At 42.4% G+C, this 27,492-nt stretch overlaps 1 protein-coding gene across 3 annotated transcripts in view; it reads left to right on the forward strand.

Annotated features, from left to right (window-relative positions):
* The window catches only part of LOC128302212 (breast cancer anti-estrogen resistance protein 1), a 108,359-nt gene that overhangs the window by 32,662 nt on the left and 48,205 nt on the right, over window positions 1-27,492 (forward strand). The window contains exons 1-2 of one of the 3 annotated variants that reach the window (XM_053038976.1): window positions 6,312-6,881; window positions 23,166-23,309. In XM_053038976.1, the coding sequence (XP_052894936.1) occupies window positions 6,765-6,881; window positions 23,166-23,309 (261 nt within the window). In that variant the 5' untranslated portion in view covers window positions 6,312-6,764. Of the gene's footprint in view, window positions 1-6,311; window positions 6,882-21,552; window positions 21,976-23,165; window positions 23,310-27,492 lie in introns of those variants that run through there. The other 2 variants (XM_053038977.1, XM_053038975.1) reach the window with 2 other exon arrangements.

A 27,492-nucleotide genomic window follows, 5' to 3' on the forward strand; every position in this document is an offset into this window, starting at 1 on the left:
CAGTAAAATTTTACCTTTAAAGTCTCCTTTGATTGATACCGTTCGCTAAAGACTTCTTATAGACATAAATTTCTTCAGCAATTCCATTTGTTGGTTGATAATTCCTATTGCAGTTCGTTGTACTTTTTATCGGTTTTACATGTAAAATCATAGTTGCTTTCGTATATTGCAGCGTTTTTTTTATTAACGTAGCTGGTACTACAAGACTAATCTGATTGTTCACATCATAATCCGAGATTTGACATTTATCACCTTCTCCATGGCAAACTCGTTTTAAGTATGCGGCGCTTCGAGTCTCTGTCGCAATCATGTTAACTTTACACATGTCGGAGTCACAGTAACATAATGTTTACAATGTTCAAACGTATTGCCCTATTACTATCACTACTGCCACCGCTCTCGTCGTGGTATACGTGTAAAAAGTGAAAGAAAAAGTGGAAATGTGTTTGGTAACACTTTGAGTTCCCCTTTGTGTGCTGCACCCTGAAGCGATCTCAGCACCGGAAGATAGATGGGCATCTTGTAAGACAAAATGTAACAAAATGGATACCTTTAACAAACGTGATTTGGGTGAAGAAAGGCCACGTCCACGATGCCTCGAGGAGATTAGATTTAAATGGGGAAAAAGTCGAAAAATAAATGCTCCAACGGTGAGGTCTCCCTGAGCGGCTAATGAGGTTACTGCAATGGAGGAAAAGAGGATCGCAGGATCGATATTTCGCTGGAATGTTAAAGGGTTTAGGAAGGGGAAGTTCATTTTCGTTGTACGGACACGCAGGGAAGGTTCGGTAGTTAGCGTTAATCATTTCAAATTCTTCAATGACTGAACGGTTTTCTCTTTCTAATTCAATCAGTTCCTTGCCGACAACGGAGCGCGGCCTGTTCCTGTTGTTTATAATTAGCTCTTATGTAAATTGAAACCTACGAATTTGGGTAACGTTTTGAAAAAGTTTCATCTTTGGTGGCATTCCTAGAATTTGGCAGTAACCGAAACCGAAACGTTTTGCGTTTTCGTTCCGACAGGGATGGTGGTGGTGGGTTGGCTACAAAATGGATCCCGACCTCCGACAAAATGTCCGCAGTTGTGTAAGCAAAGCGGTTTATTCAAACGTTGATGCCGCAGAGGAATTCTGAAAAGTGCTTCCTTTGTTTGTGCTGTTTTTTCTTTGAAAAACTTCTTTGAAACCAATATCTTTTAGGATGTAGTAGAAATACATATCAACTCCAGAATATTCATAACATAAAATATGTTTATAATATGTTATATGAATATGTTTTCCTTTACACTTTTTCATAACTGTACGGATATATTGTGAAAAAAAACTGAGTTTGTTGTTTATATTTCATCGTGATGAAATTAATACCAAATGTGGTAAACCAAGTGAATTGACCCAAAGCAAGAAGTCAGCAGTAAGTTCTCCGTTCTCAAGTTTTTTCTGTTAAATTACACCCTGAAGATTTTTTTTTGGTTTGCTACTATCTCGGTACCAACCAACCATCAGTTCTTCATTTCAAACATTGAGTGTATTTTTTTTTACCTTTTCCCTTTGTGTTGGGGTTTTTTTGCAGACTTCGTCAGACTTTGTTTTATTCAACTGGGAACAATATTCCGAAGCATTCGCAGTAGCTTTCTTAGTTTTGGTTTCATGTTTTTTAAGTTATCTACTTTTGCTAGTAACAAAAAATGTTATTCTTTTTTTTTGTTATAATTTGAAGCACACAAGCGCTTTTAATAATTTTCATATTATTTTATCTTTGATTATGGCGGTCAGTCAGTTCAATTAATTTATATATTGCATTCGTTTTTGTTGTTTTGTTTTATAACTGTCATTAATTGCTATTGTACAGACATTTAATCTTTTAATTATATCGTATATTATGGTTATGTTTACTGCAGTAAATTCATTTATATTACTACAATTTCTGGACCTTTTTTTAAGTGCAAAAACGTCATTCCTTTTACGCAGAAGATAAACGCATAAATCCTTTCCAGGAAATTTGTCTTCCATCGTATTTAAGCTAAAGTGTTCAAACAAATGCGTTGTGCGTGCCTTGGAATCACTTCTTCGAACATTATACCGAAGCGAGTATGAAGCATTTGGCGGATGATAAAGCTGTAATTTGTTGTAGTTGCTGTTGCTTGCACAATCTGGTTCTGATTTTTATTCTCGCTGTTGAAACGAGGAGTTTTTCTCGCCTTCTCAAAACTGTTGCTCTTGCAACGAAACAAAAACCACCAACGCATGCCCGCTGCACATCTTGATGCTGTAGCGGAACGTGCGTAAACTGACACGATCGCATAATTCATCCGTGTTAATCAGAATGCACGAATCTTTGCATGGTTGGGGGAGGTCACTTTTTGTTCGTTTTCATATTCTTGCCCATTTGCCGGACTCGAGCACGGTCAATTGGCAACAGGAAACCGAGTTGAAAGTAATAAAAATTGCACCGAATCTAGTGCGTTTTATTTTCCGTACTCTCGCTCGTTGCAATCTGATGCCAGTTGCAGCATCAATGCTTGTGTCGCATTTTCCTTTTTTTCCCCTGCTCGATCCCGAGTGCGAAACCTTCTCACGACGCGTTCACGTTGTGCTTCGGGCGCTTAATTGTTTTGTAGCGCGGACCGGGCAACGTTTTTTTTTCGTGTGGGGAAGCAAGCACTAGCGACAGCAATAAATCAAGCAATTGCACTCTTGAGATGCGCATGCTGAAGATGTACAAATGTTTATGCTTCGTTTGGCGGCCAGATGGTTGTAGATTGGCCGAAAGGAATTTGTACTGCTGCACTTTGATTTTGCATTCGAGTGCAGAAAAATGAAAGTTAAATATGGCGTTTTGCTTATTGCTTGAGCGTCATAAAGATGTACTAAGGATCGTACCAAACATAACAGCAAAAGTCATATCCTGTTATTGGTTTAAATTGGCCATGTAAATATTTTCCACGGACAAAAGCATCTATGACGAAGAATGGAAGACCTGCAAAGGTTGGTTTTATTAACAAAATTGAAATTGTATGCTAAATGACTTCGTAACTTCGTTCAAATTTACTTCGGTGCGGTGCAAATAATGTCTCCATCCATCCATTTTGTACATTAATCATGACTGGGAATTAGTCGTAAAATAGATTATGTTCAGTTATGATTACTGTAATTATTATTATATGAATAATAACCTCATGATTATCAGAGTCTTATTTGAATACTTCGCTCTGTTTCTACAGTTTTGCGTCTTGTCTTTGTCATATGACCACTAAAACAAATTTGTTTTCGAATGTCGAATGAAACAGCAATAGCAGAGCTCATTGTTTACAGGCGCAATAGTCCTCAACGCAGTCATTCCATCAACTCTAAACGAATAATGTTGTACTTGGTTTAGCTTCCGGTTTTATAGAAAATTTTGCTACATGTACTTGAATATGAATTTTATTCCATACAAAAATTTACAACTGCACTCGTGTCCATACGAAGGCACAGGTCAAGCAGGAACTTTGGTTAAAAGAGAACCTTTTTCATAAAACAGCACAACTGCACTTCGATCATTTTCGGCCCCCAGAAGGTCCATCTGCTTCAACATTACGATAGTTTTGGCAAAACCTTTTTATGTCCCCTTACCTTCTTTTCGGGTACGTGATTGTTTGTTCCTGGTTCCTAATGTGACAGTTTGACCAACTAACCTCTGCGAGTTTCGTGTGTGGATTTATGGGTTTATGACCATATATACGTGGGGTAGGTCCACTTAAGAAGTTTTGTCTCTTCTGTTGTCGAAAACTTTGGCGACACAAATCGGGCACAACACGCTTGTTTACAGACAGTTCCGGTCGGAAGTGTATTTTATAATCTGGAGTCATCGTGAAAGTGGGTCATATAGAGAAGGAAATTTCATTCTTTTCTAACTTCTGTTCCGTTTCGTTCTTGTCTTGCTTGGGTTGATTTATTTCCGAAAATTCCGACATATTGTGATGATTGATAAATAGTTTTGTTTGTCTCTTTATGATGTTTTATGTGTCGTTTAATAACCACTAAAAATGTGTGAAAATCACATCGCTTTGTTTAACATGTTTTACAAAAACTTCTTTCCATTTAGATGTTTGGATAGTTTGAAGTTAAAAATAAAACATTTTAATTTTTAACAAATACCTAAAATCTTTCATAAACATAAAAAAGAACAGATTATCTAACGATAACAACGATAACTTTCAAGGACATTAAAAACAATATATGCAAAATTAAAGAATCATTAAATCGAAGACTTACAGCATGACAAATTGTTTTCATGCCATTTCGTATGTCTTTGTTGAAGGAAGGATGCCAATTCTTGTCATATTTTGTTTTACGCCTTGTTTTAAGCAAGCGAACCAAAACAAAGAACAGGTAAAGCAACCTTCCGGAAGGTTCAACAGTACTCCTCTGTCTTAGGCTGTGATCCTTCACCATTCGAAGGCGAAGGGGTCATAAAAATTAGCATAATTTTCAGCATGCAAACCCGTAACCGGGGCGAGTGGCCACTGAGAGAGTTGTGGGAACAGGAACGCAAAAGTGCACGCCAAAAGAAAACAAACACACCACCTCTAGCCGCCCGTTACCGCGTGCTTTCGTCTTCGTGTTCTGCCTCGAGGCAATTTGGGCAGAAAATGTTTTTAAGTTTGCGACGGTCATCATGACAGCGGTACAGTAAAAGTATGTTGAGAGTGGATGTGTGTAAGGTAAACATAAAGCTTCCAGTAATTATAAAACGTAAATTTTGCACACTGACCAGTAGTGATAGCCGCGTTATCATGGGAAGGAAGGAATTATGACCGTTGATATAGCAAAGAATGAATAAATCCCACTGATAAAAGGGTGGTGTACCGTGTTAGCGCTGCTTGGTGATGCAATTTTGCACCGCGACCATTCACGGGAGCTAATTTAGCCTGTTCGCGTCATTCCGGTGTCTAGGCAACGACCTTCACGGAGGGACGGACAGAGTAGCGGCTGGAATAGCAGCTCCACAATGCCGGTAACTTAGCGTCAAAATGCTCTCCACAATAACCGGCTTTTTACCGCGTTGAGAAGCATGATGTACAGGTTGGGCATTGCATGAATGCATGAACACTGCTCGACTTAACATAAAACTGCTCGAACGCTCTCTGTACCTGCGATGAATGTACCATGCGAGAGAGAGAGATATATAAATTTGAATGAAACACGCACTGCGGTCATATGACTCGCTCGTCCGCTCTCACACAACGTAACCAATGCCGGTTAGGTTGGGCAGACTCCAGCAGTAATTCATCCATTCATTCGCTGCGTAGCATAGGAAGCAAGCGGACGCACGTTCGTCGGTCTCCGGTTTCGATGTTCAACCCGCAAGGCGACGACATCCACGAGGAAGAAGCACCTTCGCCTGGGTGAAAGAATTTTGGTCTCGGTGAGCCAGATAAGGCCGCGAAGCTGTGTACAATTCGGCCGCGTTTCATTACCCACCGTTCGTGTGTGCGTACAAAGGGAAAGGAAAGTGTGTGCGTTGTGTGGAGCTTTGTTTCGGCAAATGTGATTAATATAGCACAGCATCCCGGTGTGGCTACGTGAGGGATTTGGGAGCTTTTGATCGTCAGTTGTGTTACCGGTGTGTCGCGTTAAGAAAACACAAGTGTAGCTTCCCATCGTAGAGGCGATGGGTGTTCGATAATGGCGGTGAAATTGTGGGCTTAGTAAACAAAATCCCCACCGCCGTGTTCTTCGGGGTGAGAAAAAGTGTCGATTTGAGTTGTGTGGTTTGGTACATTTTCTTAACAGCAGATAATATTCCTTGCTGCGAAATTGTCGCTACAGAACGTGTGCTTGTTAAACAATCCTCTAGCCTGAAGTGTTGATTGTTGAAGAATTGCGAATGTTCAATGCAATTCCTTTCACAAATAAAATTGGGTGTTAAACAGTGAAAGCAGTTTATGACACGCGGCGCAAATAATCTCCTTGCTCAAGCGTCGATACTGTCAAAAAAGCATTACAAGCGTGTGGTATTGGTGAAAAAGAGAAATAAAGAGAGATAGCTGCGTATCTCTTTTTATCTCAATTCGTTATTTTTTTGTGTGGATTAGTGAGTGAAAATTAAATTATCTTCGCTTGATCAAAACAGCCTTTGCCGCACGTCCGCCGCTCAGAGATAAAGCGAAGGTGTTGCTCACCCTCCCAAGGCACACGTACACAAGTGTCTAAGGTTGTGAAGTGTGTCTATGCGTGTGTGTGTGTGTGTGTGTGTGTGTATGTGCGAAAGTCCAAGTGTATGCAAATTTTGAAGGGTTGCTGCTGTATCGCAGTGCAACTTTATGTACACACAGTGACGCGGAGCGGAGTACAGTTTAGCGTTGCCCGATGTTTGGAGCTTAAAATTCAGAGTGTCGACGAAGGCTTTTAAGTGTGTGTGTGTGGGAGTGCGTTTGCCCGGGTGTGTGTGATTCGAGTAACCCTGCCTTCTCCCTGCCATGGGAGGTTGAATAATGCTACCGATAATTAGATTTACCGTTTAATTACCTATCGGTCGTTGTGAGTTGGTGGAGATTGTGGCCCCTTTGGCGCTGAAGCATTAAGTGAATAAGCATAAAACAAAAACGAGTAATTTGGCAGATGTAGGTGAAGAAGTGTTGAGGTGTATTTTGCACATACGGCATAAAACAGACGGCATAACTTGTAACCTATATCACACAACAGTGACCATAACTCCAGAACATACAGAATCTTCTGTGAGAGTTTATATCCTTCGGAGAATACCACCATCAGCACAGCGCCATGTATCTGCAACAATCGGCACCGGTGTCACCGCACACACCTTCCACGCGTAGCAGTAGCCGCAGTAGCAGCATGCATCTGGTTGAGTACGACTACGACGAGCCCAAGCCGGCAAAGGTTAGTTTTAGCGCCCGTCATCATCAACACCACGATCATCATCATCGCCCCACCGTCGTCAAGTCACGGCTGGTGAAGCTGACGAATGGCGAATACCCCTTGGAGTTAACCGGGGCTGTTATTTGCTCAGCTAAACTCGGCATGAAATTATAAACTAACACACCTGGATGACCCGGGAAAGGGAGACGAAGCCCACATGTGCGATGTTGTGAGCTGTAGAAAGTGTGCTTACCAACATTCTGCCCCGTGTACTGGTGGCTGAGGAATTGTTGCAGGTTTCCTTTCGGGGAGGGAAACAACAGAGAAACCTCAGTATTGCTGCACCAAACATTCCAACATGCTAATAGTTTTGCTTTGCTTATGGGTTGCGCAACAAGCTGAGAAGCCGTACAGGTGGATTGGAGAGATTCAGAGGAGAGGCTCTGATTTTATAACGTTCATTAGTGGACACTAAACTGGCAATGGACAGTTCATAGGCCTAAGCATTCTTTAGTAGAAAGTCTTAAAATGTTGGTATTTCTCGCCATTAATTAGATATTTGAATGATTCTTGAATGACAATTTGAACCAAATTTAGAATTCATGTAGAATTTCTAGAATTCATTCAACTTGTCAACTCATTTTGCCTAAAAAAGGTTGAATTTTGAGTCCAAGTTATAAAACCATCGAGTTAGTAACTAGAAGACTTTGGTAGCTCCTAATAGAGAGTCATTTACCAATCCTACCATATGCTTAGTATCAATTTTATCATAAACACTTCCTGTGGATTCCTTTTGGATTTCGCATTTTCCTTGCCTTTTTGAATGTCTAATGTAAATTAAATGAATAAGAATATTTTATAAGCAAACCCCAAAGGGAACTTTAATTTTTAATTTGACGTGTCGTTTGGCGAGGATATCAATCTTATCCAAACCTTTGAACCGGCATCTTTATGCCAATTGAAGAAAGGAAAATGAAGGCAACCTGATTCACGTCATTATTATGTGCTGTATGGATTACGAAATCATTTTAATATGACGCACTTCACCCCGGCGACGGTTGACAAACTTTAGTCAAAACCTTGCAATACCCATAAATAGATTTGGCCCATGTTCTGTGTTTGTGGATGATGTTTTGGCGGGAAGTTACTGATCTCTCGGGTCATGTTGAACGATTCAAACGCACGTGCAGACTGGGAACCATTTTATTTTTTGGTGCCAAAACACTCTGTACACGACCTCGTAAAATTGTGTTCCAACCGTAGCAAGGCGACAGGTTGCGTTCGTTGTGAGCCTTTTGACGCAGATAATGATGAGTATGATAAATGAGCCTGCGTTTTGCCGGTGTGATTGCAAACGGTTGACGCTTGCTCAGGTGGGAAAGCGATGTTCTGCTGCCTTGGCATTCGCCAGGAGACTGTGCTGCGTTGCGATAAGGAACATGTGCCACACTGTGGCAAAACAACGAGATACGGCGGAGGGCAGCAGTAATAAACACCCAACCACTAATGATCAGCGAGAAGATAATTTCTCGTTCTTGAGTAACGCTTCTGCTTGCGCGGTTGGGGCCCGCTGCACTATTAAGAAGATTATTCTGTTTTGCAGCAAAAAAAAACGAAGCTCCATTGCAGATGAAACCGGCTTTCCGCTGCGAAAGAAGAAGGAAATCAATTAATTGAATAAAAAAGGAAACGCATTCTGTAAGGCGGAAAAATTTCTAATTATCGGCGATTTTCTTCCAACAATTCGCATTCTATAATAGAATTATCATTCTGCTGTAAAGTAGTGAAAAATGACAACCACAACAACACTCTTCACTCCTGTGCAGAGATAAGCGATAAAATATGGGGTTTTTTTTAATAACTTCCACTAAATCCTGTTACCTCACACGTACGTCGAATTGTTCGGTCGTCATAAAAACCTCTCTTTTACATCCGATTATTCATGCCAACGCGCACAATCTCCGTAGACCAAGGCAGTGATTATTAGCCAAGTGTCGTAAACCGCCTTACGCCCTGTAAATTGCAATATAAAACTGTTGTACCGCTAAGTTTTAGTTGAAACATTAATGGGAAAACGTTGATTCACCGCAACTAGCACGATGATTCACACGTGTACCGTATCTGCGTCGAATTTTGCTTCATTGCATTATCCCTCCCAGTGTGTGCCACATTACCTGCGAATCTTCTTGGGTTTATAAAAGCCACCGATCGTTTCAAGGTTTCCCGAAGGGGTGGTAAACAGTGCCACTGGATGCAGCGTACACACAAGCGCCAGCAAAAACAAAAGACCTCCTCACGAGGTAAAACAGCAACAAACAAAAAAATACATGGGCATCGGTAAATAGCAACATCGTCTGCAAAGAACCCGTTTTTAATCGATCGCACTGTGGTCAGCATAATCCGGAAGGCTTCTGAAGCTACGACAGACCAACATTGGCCCCACCGACCGCTCTCGAATGTTTTTGCGCATAAATGCATGTTCATGCTTGACCGTCACCCTCACCCCTTCGGTTTGTGAAGACACCTGGTTGGGTCAGCACCCCCCACCATGTGCGGCCACTTGCGCTGCCCATAAATGGAAGAAATTCGTTCCCTTTCAGTGTCAGCGAGTTTGGCCGTTTGTGTTGGGGTGTTTTTTTTTAGATCAAAGCTCTTAAAACTTGCACCCGGAGGCCAGCGGTCGGTCAATGCTATCAAAATAACCACGTTCCCCTTCTTTGCTTTGCCGCCATTGCCCAACACATACCTACTTTACCAGATGGTGGCCATTTAGCACCTTCCCCTCCTCCCATTACTACTGTCTCATTAGTCGACAGAATCCGGTCGAAAGCGTCGCTGATGTATCGGGTTTTCCTGCGCGCAACTTGTTAATCAAATCTTCCACAGTGTGTGCTTGTGGTTGTTACATAAAAAAGCGTAAATATTAAGCGCAAAACCGATCCAAAAAAATTCTCTCCGGGTGAACTTCATTCGCGAAACCATTCGTTATGTCTGTTTGTTGGACCGTTTTAGAAGTACGGTAATTTGTTGGAAAATTAGCAAACAGATAAAGGCAAACACTACTGCGCCAACCATTTTTCCCGCACTCGCTGGTGGTGCTAACAAGACCAGGCGAGATGGCGTCATGCGGGTACACGTACCTTGCGACAAACATTTTGCGTCATTTTGCAAGGCCGTAGTAGTTATGCTATCTTATCTTGGTGCGGATACACATTTTTCGGGACATTACAATTATTAGCAAGTTGACCATTGATTTGGGATCCATTTTTTCACATCAAAAACACATTCGGACTAATGTGTGCGTGGGTAGACGAAATGGCGACGATGGTTACGTCATTTTGCATTGATCAATAAAGTGACTTCAAGTGGAGTGCTTTCTAGAAAACAAACTTAAAGTGTAATAGAGGAAAATCTTGTGACTAATAGTAAATTAGGTACAAAAGAGTAGATGCTAGAAATACTTAAATTCTACTTCAAACTGTTTCATGAAAGTCAATTCCGTATTTCGTCGTTTTACGTGGTCTATTCATGACTGCATCGAGAAGTCATCCCTATTGTGTCTCATTAGTTGTGCATCAGCTAAATCATGCATCGAAGTGTTGGCAGTAATGCTTTTCAAAACGCTTCTATTGAGGGTGCGTGAGGTTGTGAGTCACCCTCACTATCTGCTACTGGCTATTGAAATATTGCATTCGGAACAGAGGTAGTCGAGGATGAACGGTGGAGTTATTAAACGAAATGCAAACATATCGATCGTATATGTCACAGAATTCCCCATAGTAGGGTGATCCGAGCTCACCGAGCTGGGAGGTGTTGCTATCAGCAGCTATGATGCAAAGGAAGCAATAATGGCCAACGAACCAATGCACCTTACCTCATCGTTTCACTAGAGAGACAATGGCAATAGAACGCTCATTAAAATGTAGTTTCCATTGCAATGTCCTTCTCCGGCACGATGAGTTTTCCATCAGAAGTGCGCCGTAGCTGTTACAAGCGTGACAGCTTTTATCGGTCTGCAATTGATGACTTTTGTGGATTTACGATAGATGCTTAATGGCATGAGCATGACGGTGGAGAGTTCCTTTCTAGCGTAAATAATCGATTTCTTAATTGTCGTTCATGAATTGATATTACGCTGCACTGATGATGGCTACTAATACATGGGTGTTAAATTTGTTAAATGCTGGATCAGATTTTTTTTATTGGACTTGATTAATTGACAGCTAAATAAACAATAACAATGATGTTTTCAACTGACAAATAGCTTACACTTGACAAATACTTATTTACTAATAAAATTACTAGCGCCCTCTTTATTACAAGATCGAAACTCTTCCGGTTGTCATGTCTATAAAAGTAACAAGTAATCTATTTTAAATTTTAAAACAGAGCAGAATGCTTTCCGTCACAAACAATTTCTTTTCCCGCAAACATTATGGAAGTTGTTAAAGTTTCCGATCGACGACGCCATTGTCTCAAATGTCAAATGCTCTGCCGTTTCATTTTCAAAGACGTGGAATTTTATGTGAATTGTGCACAAGTTTTAACACTTATTTCCAATTGGCTCCATCTTTACGATTCACCCGCCTGGAACGGATTCAACCAGCTGGACAAACTTGTCCGTTTGCCAGAAGCAAAGCTAGCGAGGTGGAAAGATTTCTTTGAAACAATTCGTGTGCCACGTGCAGCTTCCTAACCCGTGTACCGAACGCTTGTCGCAAATATTAACTCCATCGACCACGAACACGGCCAGGCAGAACCGAAACTTTCCCCCCGCCAGTGCTGCTGCCTTCTTGCGTGCAGGAAAAAGGAAAACTTGCAAATGGCACGCTTTTCAAGGTGGCGCTCGGAGTTCAACCACCTTTCCCGGAGTGTTCCGGCCACCGACTACCGGGAGGTTAGGGTAACGGGTTTCGTGCTCTGGCGAACAAGCGTTACTAAGCCGTCCGTAGAGAAAAGAAGGCTGATGAGATGGCTGCTCTCGTATGTTGTGTTGAGCTGGGGATAGCTTATCGGGATGTTCCGGGGAGTGATTTCACATATGCATACGTTTTCTGCAACCTGCAGGACTGCAAGTCGATTATCTTCGATCCGAGACCTTAATGTAACCTCCGTGGGGACAGGTAGCGCAGCCAGTGCAGCATATCGGTATCGCAAAACATAACCTACACCCGGGAAATCAGCCGCAGATTGTGCGCTTGAATCTCTGATGGTCGATGTTATATGCCGGAACCCAGCAGTTTGTGGGCTGGTGCACGAGTAGGAAGTTATCACTTTGTCTGTACGATGTGCAAAGCGAGAAATCAGGTGGCGTTTCAATGTTCACGGTTGCCAAATAGTGCCCCGTTGGTCGTGATCATGCTTAGACGATAATTTTGATAATGAACAGTATCTCCAGTGGCGTGTCGCAAAATATGGAAGTTTTGTGGAGTGTTGTTGCTTGTACGGGCATATGGTGTAGGGTTACAGTGGTTAGAGGTAGAAATAGAAAACCTAGGAAAAGATGCCCCTTTCGACACAGATGTGGTGGTATAACGGAATGGTTTAATTTGTAACGACCAGCTGGTGACGATGATGAGTGTTGGGAAGAAACATTACAAGCTGATTTTAATCAGAATCAGATGAACTGTTTTGACAACATTTGTAGAGCCTTATTGACCCGTAACTTACAAGCAAATTGTTTCATACAAATGTATTATTACAAAGGCTTAACTTGTCTTAAATTGTCCGAAGATGCGAAATCGAATTGTATGCATCTAATTTTACGGACTTTTTAATTCTTTCCGACAATTTTCTAATTATTCTTTTAATCAACAAATTTTTTAGAAAAACCATCTTACACAAAAACCTTTTACAATAATCGAGCCCAATCATTAATGCTAATACAATTAAAAAAGCTTGTGGCATGGAATGTGATATGAATATTTAAGTTGCAACGCTTTCTGGAGTTCGACTCGTCGTTTTCACTTCTTTATGGCCTTCCGAATGCCGTCTAGTCTCCTGGTGTCTTCATATACCACTCATCTAACCAGGTTTTCAATTTCTAGAGTTATATTTCAACGTTGAGTTGAGAACAAATTCCAACATACACAATGCTGAGCTGGTAAATTGTATTGCATGAGCGTATGAAGTATATGACGGGAGTATGGCGAGAATGTTGTTAGACTCAGCATAAAGCAGAGTCTTAACTTAGTTGTGGGTTTCAAACTGTTGGCTTTTGGTACAAGTAAATCTGCAAATCAAGCAGAACGTGGTTGTCTCATTGTACTTGCTGTGATCGTCTAGCAGACATATCTGCTCCAATGTTTACCCGGAATTAATCCTTCCCTTGCGCCTCATATTCCATCGAAGCAACATTTGCTGAAAATAACAGCGCATTAAAATAACAATGCAAAAGACACCTAAATTGCATGCTCAATTCTTAAAGGGAAGTCTGTCTGATTTTTATTACCCTTAGCTTCGGAAACATAAATTTTCATTCCCGAGCGTGCCTTTTTCGGCATACAAAACACGCATTGTTACACGGTTGTTCCCGTTCTGCTAATTTTCCACCAGCATTTACATTATTGAAACATTTATGAACTGAAAATGGACATGCGAAAACTAACGCATTCTCTGTCCGGGATGGTGCAACGCAACCCCATGACAAATGTTGCATTGTGCATTGTGGTGGACACGTTCCGCAGGAGGTTAAAAGCCTTCTTCTGAACAGTGTTTTACATATCGGGTTGGTCACTGTGGATGGATAATGCAATGTTCGCTGGCCAACTGCAAAAAAACCTCCTTTATTGGGAACTTTGGTGCCCATTCGTCAGCGGAAAAGCCATCATAAGGAATAAAGTTCATCGCGTTACTCCTTTGCTCCGCTTGCTTCGCACCCTCGCGCTGGAAGCATTGAGACGCTATAACTCATCGATCGTTTTGCGAGTTGGAGGCAACTGGCAAAAAATACTGACTCACGATTTACCGTGTACAGCAACTCGGTTGTCGTTGTGTATTCTTTTCGGGCTCTTTGCAAGTTACACGGCGCAAAGTATTGGTAAGAACTTGTACCGGTCCACCCTTCCGGATGTTATGGAACTCACCATCTGAAGGGAGTACAGTCTCAGGCGTACATACTCAACAAACATGGTTCATAAATGTCAGATTAAGCGAAGCAAGTTACGTTACAAATAATTGTTCACCTATATCTTCGTCGAGGTTCCGGAATATCCCCAAGGCAGTAGCCACAGCTTCTGGACAATCAGTAAGTTTTCTCCAATTCCCGAAACGCTCCCGGAGTCATGTGATTGGAATGTTCCATTTTTTCTCCCTGGTTTCCCATTCCGAAAGTATTCCGTTTCGGGTTCCTTTCTGTTTGCTGACTTCATCCAATTCGGTGGTAGTTTTTGTGTGCGAGCGTTGTAAGGTATTTGAACTTGCAAATACTTCCACCGTTCCCTGATGAAGTACCGAGTGCGAGCGTAATGTGTAGTCACTTATTCGACGCGGTTCTACACCGACCGAAATAACCTGTAGGTCGACTTCATATTTCTTCACATGTCTTCATCACAAAACGAATTACGGCAATATGAATTTTACGATCGATCGAGCGTTCGAAAAAAAGCCTCCCAATCGAAAGGCAAATTATTTGTTTCTTCGTTTGCAAATTTTATTCGCTTCTGCCGATCGTGATTTGGGATTTTTGCTTTTTGTATCGTTTCGTTGGGTTGGGATTTTTTTTTCTGTGTGCTGTCGTATCATAATAAAGGTTTGGCATTGAAACGGCCGACGCCACATAAACATCAGCGACTGTTGGTGCAACGTACGCAAGACTGTGGAAGAAAACGGTTGTGGTGTTCAGCCTGTTTTTTTCCTTCTTTCCATAGCCTTAAGGCATATCGAACGGCTGGCACGAACGGTGGTCGAAATAACTTTACGGTTTCTTGCCTGGTGGCAACCCGAAATAGCACCGAATTCTTGCTGGAAACGAGCAACTAGTTGAAAGTTTTAACGAGAAGAAAAGAAAACAAGCAAAAACCAATGATGTCGCGTGCAATAATGCAACGGTGTTAGCATGCAACAGTTTGCTGGGCTGTGGCCATACAACAGCGGTTGTTTGTTGGATAAAAATTGCACAGCAAAGCTAAAAGTACCTCACACATTTCACTGCAGACCATTGGAGACCCCCCAACATTGGACCACTTCACACCATCTCTGGTGCCGACACACGACCACGTCCAAGGTCATTCCACGGCTGGTGCATAAATACTAAGGCTCCGTTGAAGCAGGTACAATGGCAGGGACTGGGAGAACGAGAAAAAACCAGTTCCACACAACAAAACCGTACCACAGGTCAGTCCATATTTGACGTTCCTTGGTGTGACGGATCCGTCTTTGGCAGCAACACGAGCGTTGCTTCATCACCGGTGAAATCGATCGCGTGTACGATCGCGGATGTAACCGAAGAAAGATGAGGCTGTGTTTAGGTTGATGGGAAGCTCTTGCCCTGCTGATTCTGTCCACTGACCAGGCAAAATTGACACCCACATTCGCACGTTTGACAGATGGTCGATTAGTGTTTACATATTGCTTACCATTTACGCGGTATTCCCCTTATTCCGAGACGGAAATGGTTGTTTTGTATATGTTAACAGTGACACTGTTGTTCGTCTGTTGAGCTTATCTTTCAAAGTGTCGATAATCTTAACGATTGTCGGAAAAGGAAATAGAATAAATATTGAACGATTTAATGTAGAATATTGTTGTTGACGTGAAGTTTCAAACCATAAAATAAAAAATCTAACAATAACTGTCAAATATGACGTAAATTCTAAGTCGTTCGCTATCAGCTATTAGAAATCAATTGTTTTCAACACTTGCTGCTTGAAGTGTTCTTCAGAAATACAGATCCTCCTCTAAATGTATGTTACAAACGTTTACTTTAACGACCCGCTAGCTACTTCACACCTTTCCAGCGTACAGCGAGCATTAGAGCAAGCGGTAAAATGTCACACCGTAACCTAGATTGACTTTCAACCACTTTGCGCTGGCACAAACGCTGCGTTGGCATCGGCTTGTTGTCCGCCAGCTTTATCTTATCGGTGCGAACCGTTCACTCGAAAAACATCACCACCGTGGTGCCCGTGGTCGTATGTAAGCATTTTCCACACCTCATAGGTTATATTTTATCGAACGATGTGATAAGGAAAATAGGTTGGTATGAATTTGAGAGTGAGCTACCCGGCACTCGAATGTTGCAATACGTGGCGTTTATCGATAGTGGAAGATATGTACTGTTAGCAACTGTGAAACAACATATGGTGTGTAAATTACATCAAACAGCTTGTCCAATTTCTGCAATGTCTGCCCAAAAAAGTCCCCTTTATCGAAGCGCGTCCTCCTTTGGTGCGTAAAATGAGCAACATGAGCAACATTAACCCCGTGACTCTTCAAAGGTTTATCTTCGCAAAAGGGACACCGTGCTTGCTTTCCATCCTGTTGCTGCCGTATGCACACGTGCTTCGATGCATGTTGCAACATTGGCTTTGCACATCAAAGCAGGAAATTACAAATTAGACACAATTTGACCCTTCATCAATGGGTTCGCCCCTCTGCTGATCTAATTTTGAGTTCCCCTCGAGTACTTACACCGCCGTACGATGGGTCAGTTCCTCCGGTGCACGAAACGGTGATCAAAGCGTCCGTCAAGTAGTAGCGCAGAATGCTCACGTAAAAGGCACAGGACAAACACACTTTGACACCGACAGGAAGTTGCAGCCGGGCTTCGCCAACAAAGTAATTAAGTGTGCAATTTTATGCTACGCTATTTCGCCAATATTTGCACCCCCATATCGGGTAGGGCGTTCCGCAGTCTTGAACACATTGCGGAACTGGTGTGGATGTTTAGTCGGTGCAGCAAGCGCTTTCCGTTCTCTGATCAAGGGAATGCATCGGAACGGTTATGCTAGAAATCGATTTTTGCTCTCTTGGAAGCGAACTTGTTTAGTCTTGTGTCCCTCGAGGCACGGCGGAAATTGCGGGCGGTAGAATCGTCTGATTGCCCTGGAACACCCCTCTCGCTAAGTGTCGATCGAGAGTGTTGGAGGAACAGCAGGAACACAGGGCCGTGGTCCCCTGTCCAAACAGACTTCCTTCGAATGGCAAAGGAATTTGATAAATCAATCAACAGTTATGTTTACTTTGAGTGCCGCATCCGTTTCGCTGCATCCACCTTCATACATCCCTCCGAGTGTGTTTGCCGAATGCACAGGGATATCGTGATGCGTAGTTCGTCATCGTGCTCGGTGTTTATCGAATGGGCACCGTGAGGGTGTACGATGTTTGAAAAACAATGACCCGGCCTGAAGCAACGGCGATGAGCTTTGTTGTGACTTCATTGAATATTCCAAACACGATCCGACACCACGAGGACGCATGGTCGTGGAATTTCCACCGGAGTTTACCAGGGCGATCTTGGGACAGCTTCGCCAAGGGGCTGAAGTTGACTGACATGGGTAAGCGCAGTAGTTCAAGGGCTTCTCATCACGCCCTTTTGGGTTGCTCTTACTCCAACCTGCCCGACATCCTAGACATCCGCGAGTTGATGCTCATGGTCTGAATTCTGTGAAAGTCCAGAATGATCCTACGCCGGAAGAGCGAGAGAGAGAGGGATAGCACTGCCAATTACGCGACGTGAATCCGGCACTAAATCGATTCGGACAGAGGATATGGAATGGAATAAATTTTAGATGATCCTATTGGGGGAAAGACCTATCTACAGTGACAGTAAGTTGGTAAAAGAGCTGTCCAAAGCAGACGCACGCACCGATGAAGCTTAATGACATTCTGACACGTGAAAAAACAGGCCCATTTCACCTGATCCAGAAGAAATCTGTGACAAACCTCGTAGAGGACGTAAAATGGATAAAGGTGCTTGAGAGATTTCGTGGGATTTTCCATTCCCGTGGGGTTGCGTTCCTCAGATGGCGTGATGTTTTTGTCTACCTGTTATGTCGAAGATGTCTCCAACTATCATGGCTTTAAATTCTCTGAACATGGGCTATCTTTGACGACCTCCACGACTGCCGCCACCTTCAATCCATTTGGCCTTTACAGAGCATCTTTTGTTGGGGTTTAAAGTTACGTTACATTTGTTAAACATGCTCTTTATTATTGGCTTTGTTTAGCGGTGATACGAAGCGATTGCTGCCATAAAGAATTCAATTTAATGCACCAAGAATCCGATCAACACTGCTGGGTGTTTTCTGTACATATCGGGCAGCTTAATGGAATCCCCTCAGTCATATCATCTCGGCCTCAGATTGTGGCTGAATGGTGTGGAGATGCACACGCCACCGAAAGCTTCTTAGCTGGGGACACGTCGGATTAACAAAGCCATTCTTCTGCCTGTGCTATCTTGACCCCGTAGTCAAGCAGGATGAATTTATAACACTGCGCCACGGTAAAACACTAAGGTGTCATCGGGTGTCTGGCTAAAATCCTTGCACCCTTACCAACCAAAAGACGCAAACCGACACTGCACACGACGCTGCACATGTTTCACAGAATTATAATTTTGTCTAATCGCGCGATAAATAATGTAATTCAATCGCCGCATAATCATCGTATTTCATTATTAGACACATAAATACATACCGGCCGGGGGATTTGTTATTCACGGTGGTGTGTGTTTCTGTGTGAGCATTCCAACCAGACAGTGGTTCTCAAGTTTTGCCGAGATGTCGACAAATGTGGCTGGATCGGTGCGTAACTGGTACCAAAGTCACGAGTCACTGTTTTTGGGTCTCTGTGGCGGTCAGTTTGGTCGTGACTTGAACCGTTCGGAATGCTTTTGTCCCGCATACACCGGTAATGGATTGAATCATTACCCATGTTCTTCTCGTTGGACTGACCAGTGTGTGGTGTGGCCACCCCCGGGGTCGAACGGGTAGCTGGAATTCATTAGCAGTGGAATGCGTGCAGTGCGAGCAAAGGATTATGTTGCTTGGACGAATCGTGCCTATTATTTATGTGTGCCGATTAGAATACACGAAGTTTGGTCTTCTGGAAGGAATATAAATGTACACAAACATAAATAAATCATATGCTATCGCATGCTGGAACCGTGCTAATGGAATTGACATTAAATTGCGATTTTTTATTTCAATTTTTCCTGAAGCTCTAGCAGAAAAATAGATAAATTTTTGAATCATACCGATCACTAGTGGTATATAGGCAATTGTATATGGAACTGTCCAATTGATTTAATTAGTTTATAAAGATATCAACAACCACTAATTTGCTAATTGATTGTTTAATTTATATCCAATTCCTTTGGAGATTATTTGATATTTTATAGCCAATTAACTTCATCCGTTCGTTTTAAGAAAATCAAATCAGTGAAAGCCTTTTTTAAATTCCTTTCCCGACCTTCCTGCGTATGATGGCTTCATTAAACTTGCCATACTGAAATACCCAAACGTCCAAAAAGAAAGAACTGGAGTAAAGCATCAACCTTACCTTCACTTTTTTTTCCGCAACCCCTTCTCCCATGCCAAAAGGTCAACGGTCGATCAAACGGTCAAATCGGCCGCAAACTCTCCAAGTGGGAAAAGTGTGTTTTTTTTTTGTTCGATGCGTGAACTTGCTGCACAAAATCAAACGTCAAACACCGATCAAACCGTCTGTGGTCGTGATTCTGTCCTACGGACACGCGGGAAATGGGATGGGACGGGTTACATCCAGTTAATTATATGCTAATGAGGCCATTGGCGTTTTATTTATGGTTTCACCCGTTGGATACGTTCCCTGAACCTTTGGTGGTCGCTTTGATTCAGTCAATTAATGCGAAACCGTCCGAGGCGCGGTAACGGACCGAACGTGTTAGTTCATAATAGTTCTATTAGCGCTTGGATAAAATGCACACCGCCACGGGGTCAGGATAAAAATGCACCGAATGCACTTCCCCATTCTTACCATTGCCATGCACCATGGAAATGGTAAGCTTCTACCATTTTTGTGCGAATTGTTATCGATGGTGGTGTAAACAGCTTTTCCCCACACTAACCCCCGCCATTGCATTGTTCTGATGCACATTCGTATAAATCGAAACCAGGGAATTGGCTAATTATTTCCACTTAAGTTGATCCGATGATTTTTGTTTCCTCATAACTCGAACTGCATTGTTAAGTGCGGCTCACTTCACAAATTAGGTTTTACATTTATTACATTTGTTAGCCTCTCTCTTTTTTTGTTTCGTATTTAAACCCACAAATAAATCGTTTAAAATTGTGTTCTCTTTCGTTTTTGCTGCACTTTTTTCATTATACTATTTAAACCACCCAAGCGTATAATTCTTATTTTCCGGCTGTGTGTTTTTTCTGTTGTTGTTTCCACTGCTTTTAATAATCTCATTTTCATTAAATAGTTTTTTATGCATCGTTAACTCGTGCCTCGCGTTTATTCAAATGCGAACGAACGGTGGCCCTTTTTTGGGATTTCTCTTCGTCTAGTGGATACACGTTATTTTGCCCTGTCTTGTTTTTGCTCATGCAACCAACCGTGCTGCCAATTGTACGTGGGAAAAATGTTCCGAATCGTCAAAAACATTTGCGAAGCAGAATAGTTTTATGCTTGCACTCGCGTTAATTGGAATTATGTTTGTTTTTTTTTTTCAAGCTTTTGGCTGCGTTTTGCTCGCGGGGTAAAACATTACCCGTGTTTTGCGGCAGACTATTTTACTATCCCTTTTTAACAACATGTCGACAAAGTTTTGTAGCGGCTAGTGGGTTTGGAGGTGGCAAGCGCAAGAGGCACCTTTTGGGCGTATTATAAATCATTTTCTGGTACTTTGTTGGTAGTTTTTTCTCTGCATGCAAAGTGTTACATTGTAATGATAATTTATTAGTGTTCGCGTACTCCGCATAATAGTTTACTAGTGTGCTATTTTTTATCACACTGTACAATGCTCGCTGCACTTATCATTGTTTTTGTGAATCATAGCATTGAATGGGTTGAATTGTGCTTGAATCACAAGCGGAAAAATCATTTTGACTCTGTTCCAGAGTAACTGCAAAGCTGTCAGATTCAAACTTTTAGGAAATAAAAATGAAAGTTGTGTGGGTTATGTCTACATCAAAAAGCACTTAAAGTCACACGAAACATAAAAATATTTTTCCATTTTATTCGTGTGAAAATGTTAGCGATCAATGACTCAAAAGCGTGCACATTGCAATCGTTTACAAGCACCCTTACGTGAAGTTGTTAACACTTATCGATAATAACGTTTTGTTTTCTGCCACAAAACAAAACGGAAAACGTAAATCACCGCCGAAAGCTTTTCAGCGCTTGTTTCGCACAGATAAACCCATCCTCTCATTGTTTGCCAACATTATAAACCTCCTCATCCGTATAGCAAAAAAAAAATCCCCACTGATGAGACAACCAGACACGAGTTTAAAGATGTTTACCGCATAACAATAACATACCCTCCCCCACTACTGACAACCCCCAAATGGTTATGGAAGCAAATGAGATAAGATCATGATTTGGGGGTTTTTTTTTGTTTGGTGTGCCTTTGGAGTAGTTTTTTCGCGTTGAGTAATCATCACATCTTAACCATCCTAAACCCCATCACCATCAGTAAGGGCGCATCTGTTGAACGGTTTAAGCCAATTTTTGCCATTTTACTCGAGCCGTCTCCATTCACCGCCCGGAAGCGATGTCCCCGTACGATTTCTCTTTTTTGGTCACAATTTAACATTATCTGCGATTTCGGTTAGTGTCAGATTTTGGCTGTGGAAGAAAAAAGGGTATTTCGCTCGACGGTTGAAACAGAGCAGCCGACCGAGAATGTGGCGAACAAGTGAAAATTTGTGTCAGTGCTGGAAACGCGTCGATTGGGTGAGATGAAAATCAAGTGTCGATTAGTTGCGCCGATTTCGGAAACGATGTCCATAAATTGCAGCTTGCAAAAAAAAAGAAAGAACCCGAGAAATTAAAAGAAGACAACGACGGCACGGCGTGTTATCGTCGAGTAAGCCTTCATCAATCGGAGCAATGGGAGTGCGCTGGAATGGATGGAATTGCGTTCCACATTTCAACCCACGGGCGTTTTTGGCGGATGTCGTTAAATGTGAGGAAATATGTTTGTCGTCGATAGATAAATAAGTCACCGTAAACGTAAATTGAAACGTCGAGCCCCGCGTTTGGAACGACGCTGAATTAAGTTCCTGCCGTGCGTAAGTGCTTTGAGGATGGCAAAAGGGAAGCGAGCCGGTGTTAGTTTTAAGAAGTGATGAAAGGGAAAGGTTTTCTCGTGATAGCATCTAGAACAGTATGCCATCTTTAAATCTTCGTCAGTGCTTGCAGGGTAGCGCCGTTTGGGGGAAAAATATCATTAGACTAATTGAAAGTTGATCACCGTGCTGAAAGAACCGTACAACGAAACATAATAAAACGACCAAAAAAAGGAACCCGAGAGGCTTTTCTAGTAGGTGACCTCGTTTTTGTGTGTCAGACTTTTAAAGATACCACACACAAGAAACCGTCATTGGAACCACCCTCCCTGGTGCCGCATTTTTTTTCGGTTCGGTGTCGCATTACAATCCATTCGATTGCCGATTTCCTAGCGTGTCCTGTGTTTCTCGCACGCTTTTCTTTGATTTTACGGTTCAAAGTGTCTGTCGGTAGAAGGAACACCGTAGTAGGGATTGAGTGAAAATGCGTTTGTTTATTTTCTGCTGCCATTCACTTTGCTGTCCCCGGGGAGTTGTTTTCCCCGGTGCCATTTAGTAGGTGTTTGAGTTCTGTTTGCCAGACATAAATTTTTTGCCATAAATCTTTGGATTTTTCAACTGTTTTTTTTTTTGCTCTTGATCGTACGTTTTACTTTATTCTGTGAGAAAGAAGAACCGAAAAGCGCATCTGCATCTAGCAATATTATGGAAATTTTACATAAATTTCCGTTAGGACTTCATACTTCATTGCTACAAATATGTTCGTTTGCTACTATGTTTTGTAAAATTTGAAACAAGATGAGGACGTTCCCAGTGACTTCTACCTAATCTGGTGTACGCAATCTCAAGGGTTTAATATGTCTCCAAATAAGCCAGGAAAATTTGCCTGGTGCTCCAGGTTGGTGGAACGTATTAAGATTAAGATGGATTGCCTGTTCGTCTGTGGAACTACAACTCACCTCGCAGTGAAAGACACCACCGGGACCAATCACACCCACCCGAAAACCAACTCAAAAATACCTTGTGCTCCAAATGGTCGATAACATGCATCTAATTTACGCTTCTTCCAAATCTTCCATCGTTTCAGAAACTGCTGGCCAAGGCTACGTTCGACAACATTGCCGAAAGTACGGACGAGCTGGCTTTTCGCAAAGGCGAAACACTGACCGTCATCGAAACTGATACCAATGGGCTGAAAGGATGGTGGCTGTGCCAGTTGCGTGGTCGTCAGGTAAGAGTTCGACTTTTATAACCCATCTTTCGTTCCGTACGGTTGCAGCTGCACCGACGCTAAATTCTCGTACCCATCAAATCGTAAAAGGAAATTCACCTGTTTCATTTCCCACCGAAATTAATCCCAGTGGAAACCTTCCAAAACGTACGCCGCCGTAGCCAGGGGTTCAGTTACATCAGGGATAGTAGTAGTAGTGGGATAGTCTCTGGTAACATGACTCCCAATTCAAAGGGTGGTCAGAAGCTACAAGTTCTGTGCAAAGCTATAGAAGGTGCTGGATATTCAAATTAAGAAGCCGCATACACACTGCATGGGTACGTACTTACGTCGGTGAAGTTTTTCTGTTTTGTTTTTGAAGAGCCACCACCAATCGCCTTCTTCTTGCGGTGCGGAATAATTTACGACTGTTTATTTGTAGCCAACCATTCCGGACCGTGCAGAGATTGCTCACTAAGCGCCTTCGTTCGTTCGACCTTTGCTCTTCCTGCGCAGCCTGTTGATATGCGGCATGGGTAGCCATTTCTCCCTGGATGAAAAAAAGCCTAGCCAACACTAGGCAACCCTAGGTCGCTGCAACGGGTTGTTTAATTATTCAGCAGATGATTAATGACGGGAACGGGCAAAGGAACCGAAGCCGTAGCTAATGGTAGGCTTAAGCTAGCCAACTCAACCGTGCACGAAGAGGTTCCCGATGGTTTGGCCACTTTTGAGCGGTGAGCGGCATGAGATCTCTAGCCTTCTGATCACCGAAAGCTTTGGAAAGGCGGAAAAGTTTGCAGCGAGGATAACTCAATTAGTACCCAGGTTGCCTTTCCAGTGTTTGTTGGGCTGTGTTGTACCACCGCACTAAAGTAGCTAGTGTCAGCCTGGCATGACACCCCGGGAGCTGCATAACAGTTGTTAATGAACCGGGGGAGTTGAATTGAAATCAGCCAGCACTGTGTTAGGCACTCGTTTCGAGCGAATCGTCGGAGGTCATTGAAGAGAGCGTGTACGTTTCGAGTGGCATTTCAATCATTAGACGGACACAAGAAGCCCAAATCCAGCAGAAAAAGATCAAAAGTTAATTGAATTGCGTACTTAGTATCGGGTTCGTTTGTTCATTCTGGTGCTTCAAGGGACTTGAAAGGCGAACCAGTTCCTTCCGGTATCGGGGCAAATTCGTTTGAAAAAATGAGTTTTCTGGAACAGTCGACATGGAACTGAAGCACTGCAGATGAATTGAAAGAAAGCACCACGTAGTGTGGGTTTCAAGAGAACGTAAAAATAGAACAGAGCAGGCTTGTTGTTAGGGAGATCTATCTTTCAAGGATCATTCTCGGCAATTACAATTACGTACATCTGGCGGGTGCTGGGTCGTTCTACTTATCCATTCGAAGGTCAAAGAAAAAAGGGAAGCTAAAATAGAAAGCCCCTACGTGACTTCGAAATACATCGTATGACTTGTTGTGTACACAGCTTATCAATGTACAATATTTCCATTCCATTGATGTACGAAGTTTATTTGCTTTAAATTGTAGATTTTAAATTGATAGAAGTGCTGAGATGATTCATGGTCCGGACAGGCATCGTTTGACTTACTGTTGTATGCACATTATATAAAACGTATCTGTTTATATTGCCTGCTGATTGAGGTTTATTTGGTTTAAAAAAAAAAACATCACTCAGTGTAAACATTTAATACCGTATTGATTCAACCTTAAGGGACTCTTTACGGTGAGGTTGGTTACGGTTCCTTTTTCAAATATGAGTCACCAACGGACGTTACTGAAAGGATATGTTAGTATGGAGGTATTTGGAATCCGTTTCAGGGAGCGGACCTGTTGATTGTAATTATCATAATTAAATTTCCTGCATTTTTCATAAATCTATTTATTTATATTTATACTCAACCACATGTAACAAACAGGTGCAACAGGATGTAAAGATGTTATGTACAAATCGTTATTCAAAATTTTCCAAATTTCATCGTCAATCTGTACCGTTTGCTTGTTATTCAGAAATAATGTGACAATATTTAACATTCATTAGCAATATTTATAGCAATCATCCCCCAGTACCTCCATACATCCTTATAGCACATCGCTACAATTGGCGTCCTTTTTGCCGGTGCGCGATCATTTGAGAAAACTCTTGCTCTCTTCCACATCGGAAAGCTTAAAACAAACATTTACTTTTATGCTTAACTTTACCGGCAGAGGCAAGCGTACCCGTAGCCGTACGGTTCCATAAAGGATAAAGGTCCACCCTTGTTTTTCCACCACGATACGGCAGGATGTCGCATCCCATCCCATCTGTTTCAATATGCTCGGCACTTCGGCCTTCCTTTGAATGAGTGTGTATGTATATTATTTTATGGTGCACACAAAAATCAACAATAGCGGCTCTCGGTCCAACAAAACGCAATGAGGCTAACCGTATGGGTGTAGTACAGTGCGCGGATACCTGAGGGTGGTTCAATTTTCAGACGTTTATGAGATTGGCTTTCAAATGAAATTAATTCCAGCATCATTCTTTGCATCGCAAGGGATGCAAACCGGGAACCGGCCTCGTATCGGAACGTGCGAGATCCAACCGGAAAACGAGGGATTATTATGGGTTTGCCCGGTGACTACCTCTCGCAGCATCCTGCTGTTGGCGTGTGCGCAGTTAGCCGTACGTTTCTTCATTTACGTCCATAGAAGGAGAAGAAAAAAAAGGCATAGTCGACCATCCAATAGATTCGGAACCGTACTTGTGATGGGTTTCGAAACCCTATCATTAAATTTGAATTTGATTGTGTCGAAAAAAACACATACGAGCGTGTTGAACGGCGAGGTTTTGGTTCTGGCTGGCATGGAACAAAAAACTTCCATACGAACATTTGGTGATGTTTTTCCTTCTCTTTCCTTCCTGAACCTTCCTGCGTCCCACATACGCAAACAGCTACGGATCCTAAGGAATTTTCGGTCTTTATTCCAAAGTTCCCTTTTTTTCCCCGCTTCTTTATTTGGGGATACCAAACGTGTTGGTCTTTTGAAGTCGCTGCACACGCGGGTTATCGATGGCGCCAGACATTCGTGGCGCGATGATCCCACACAGTGTGCCAAGTCACCAGTGCCAGCATAAACAGGCTCCCGACCAAATAACGCTGCAGTGTGCTGCTGCAAATGATGATCAATGGACGGGAAGCGTCCCAAAGGGAACTTCAAACTCGTTGTGTGTACAAGGAAGTTCGCTTAGGCGGAATAAACGCACGGTGCAAATGAAGGAGACAAACCATCGTTCCCGATGCGCGTACGATAGATGAGCAGTGGCGTGATGGTATGTCACCCAACCGTACGAAACAAAGCCGTGTCGGTTTTGGAACGAAATTAAATCTAATTGAAGTACACGAGTGTCAGCTACTGGGTAGATGCTGCTAGAGACGACATCTTCTGAAGACGACCGAAACGCACCGCTGACTCCTGAGAAGATTGTACACAATGTTCTGCTGAACAGGAACTCCATCTATTGCTCAGGGTACATAAGCCACAACGCAGCAATATACACGACATCTTTATAAGTTTTCGGTCTCAGTCGCAAATCCCTTACAGATCATTTTATCTTGCGCACCAAGGAAAGTTGATTAAAGGCGATATTCATGCTGCGAGCGGTTTGTGCCGGTTGTTTTTCCGACCGCACAATAGCCTCCGGTCTATTACATCCGCCGGGTTGTACTTTGCGCGGTTAAAGATTATTCATAATTTTCTTGTAATGCACAGCGAACCCTTTCTCCTAACGGTCGGTGGATTCGCTTGGTGAGTTCATAGTGCAGGATAAAGTTAATTTACGGGTGTTATCTTTTCGCCGGTACACGATACCGGCAACAAGTTTTTTGCTGCTGTTGGAATTAATTTCATTCTTCCTTAGTTTGTTTTTCAGCAGAGCTTATCTGTTGCGGGTTCGTTTACATATTTCATTCCGCTAGGACAAGTTGCTACTGGCGGTCGTAAATTGTGCATATACTGCCCGAGTTTTAAGCAGCATAATGAAAAGGATATGCAAGGCTTTTCCGAGTCTTTATAGCACTCTTTTTTATAGCACAAGTGTGTTCCTACTGTCCGTGCAGTTTTGTTTACACTAGTTCTTTGCTATGCTCCCGTTTTTTACGCTATAGAAGTAGGAACCAGTATACAATTGAACCTGTTTACAATCTGAT

Source organism: Anopheles moucheti, chromosome 3 (genome assembly GCF_943734755.1).
Source record: "Anopheles moucheti chromosome 3, idAnoMoucSN_F20_07, whole genome shotgun sequence".
Taxonomy (NCBI): Eukaryota; Metazoa; Arthropoda; class Insecta; order Diptera; family Culicidae; genus Anopheles; species Anopheles moucheti.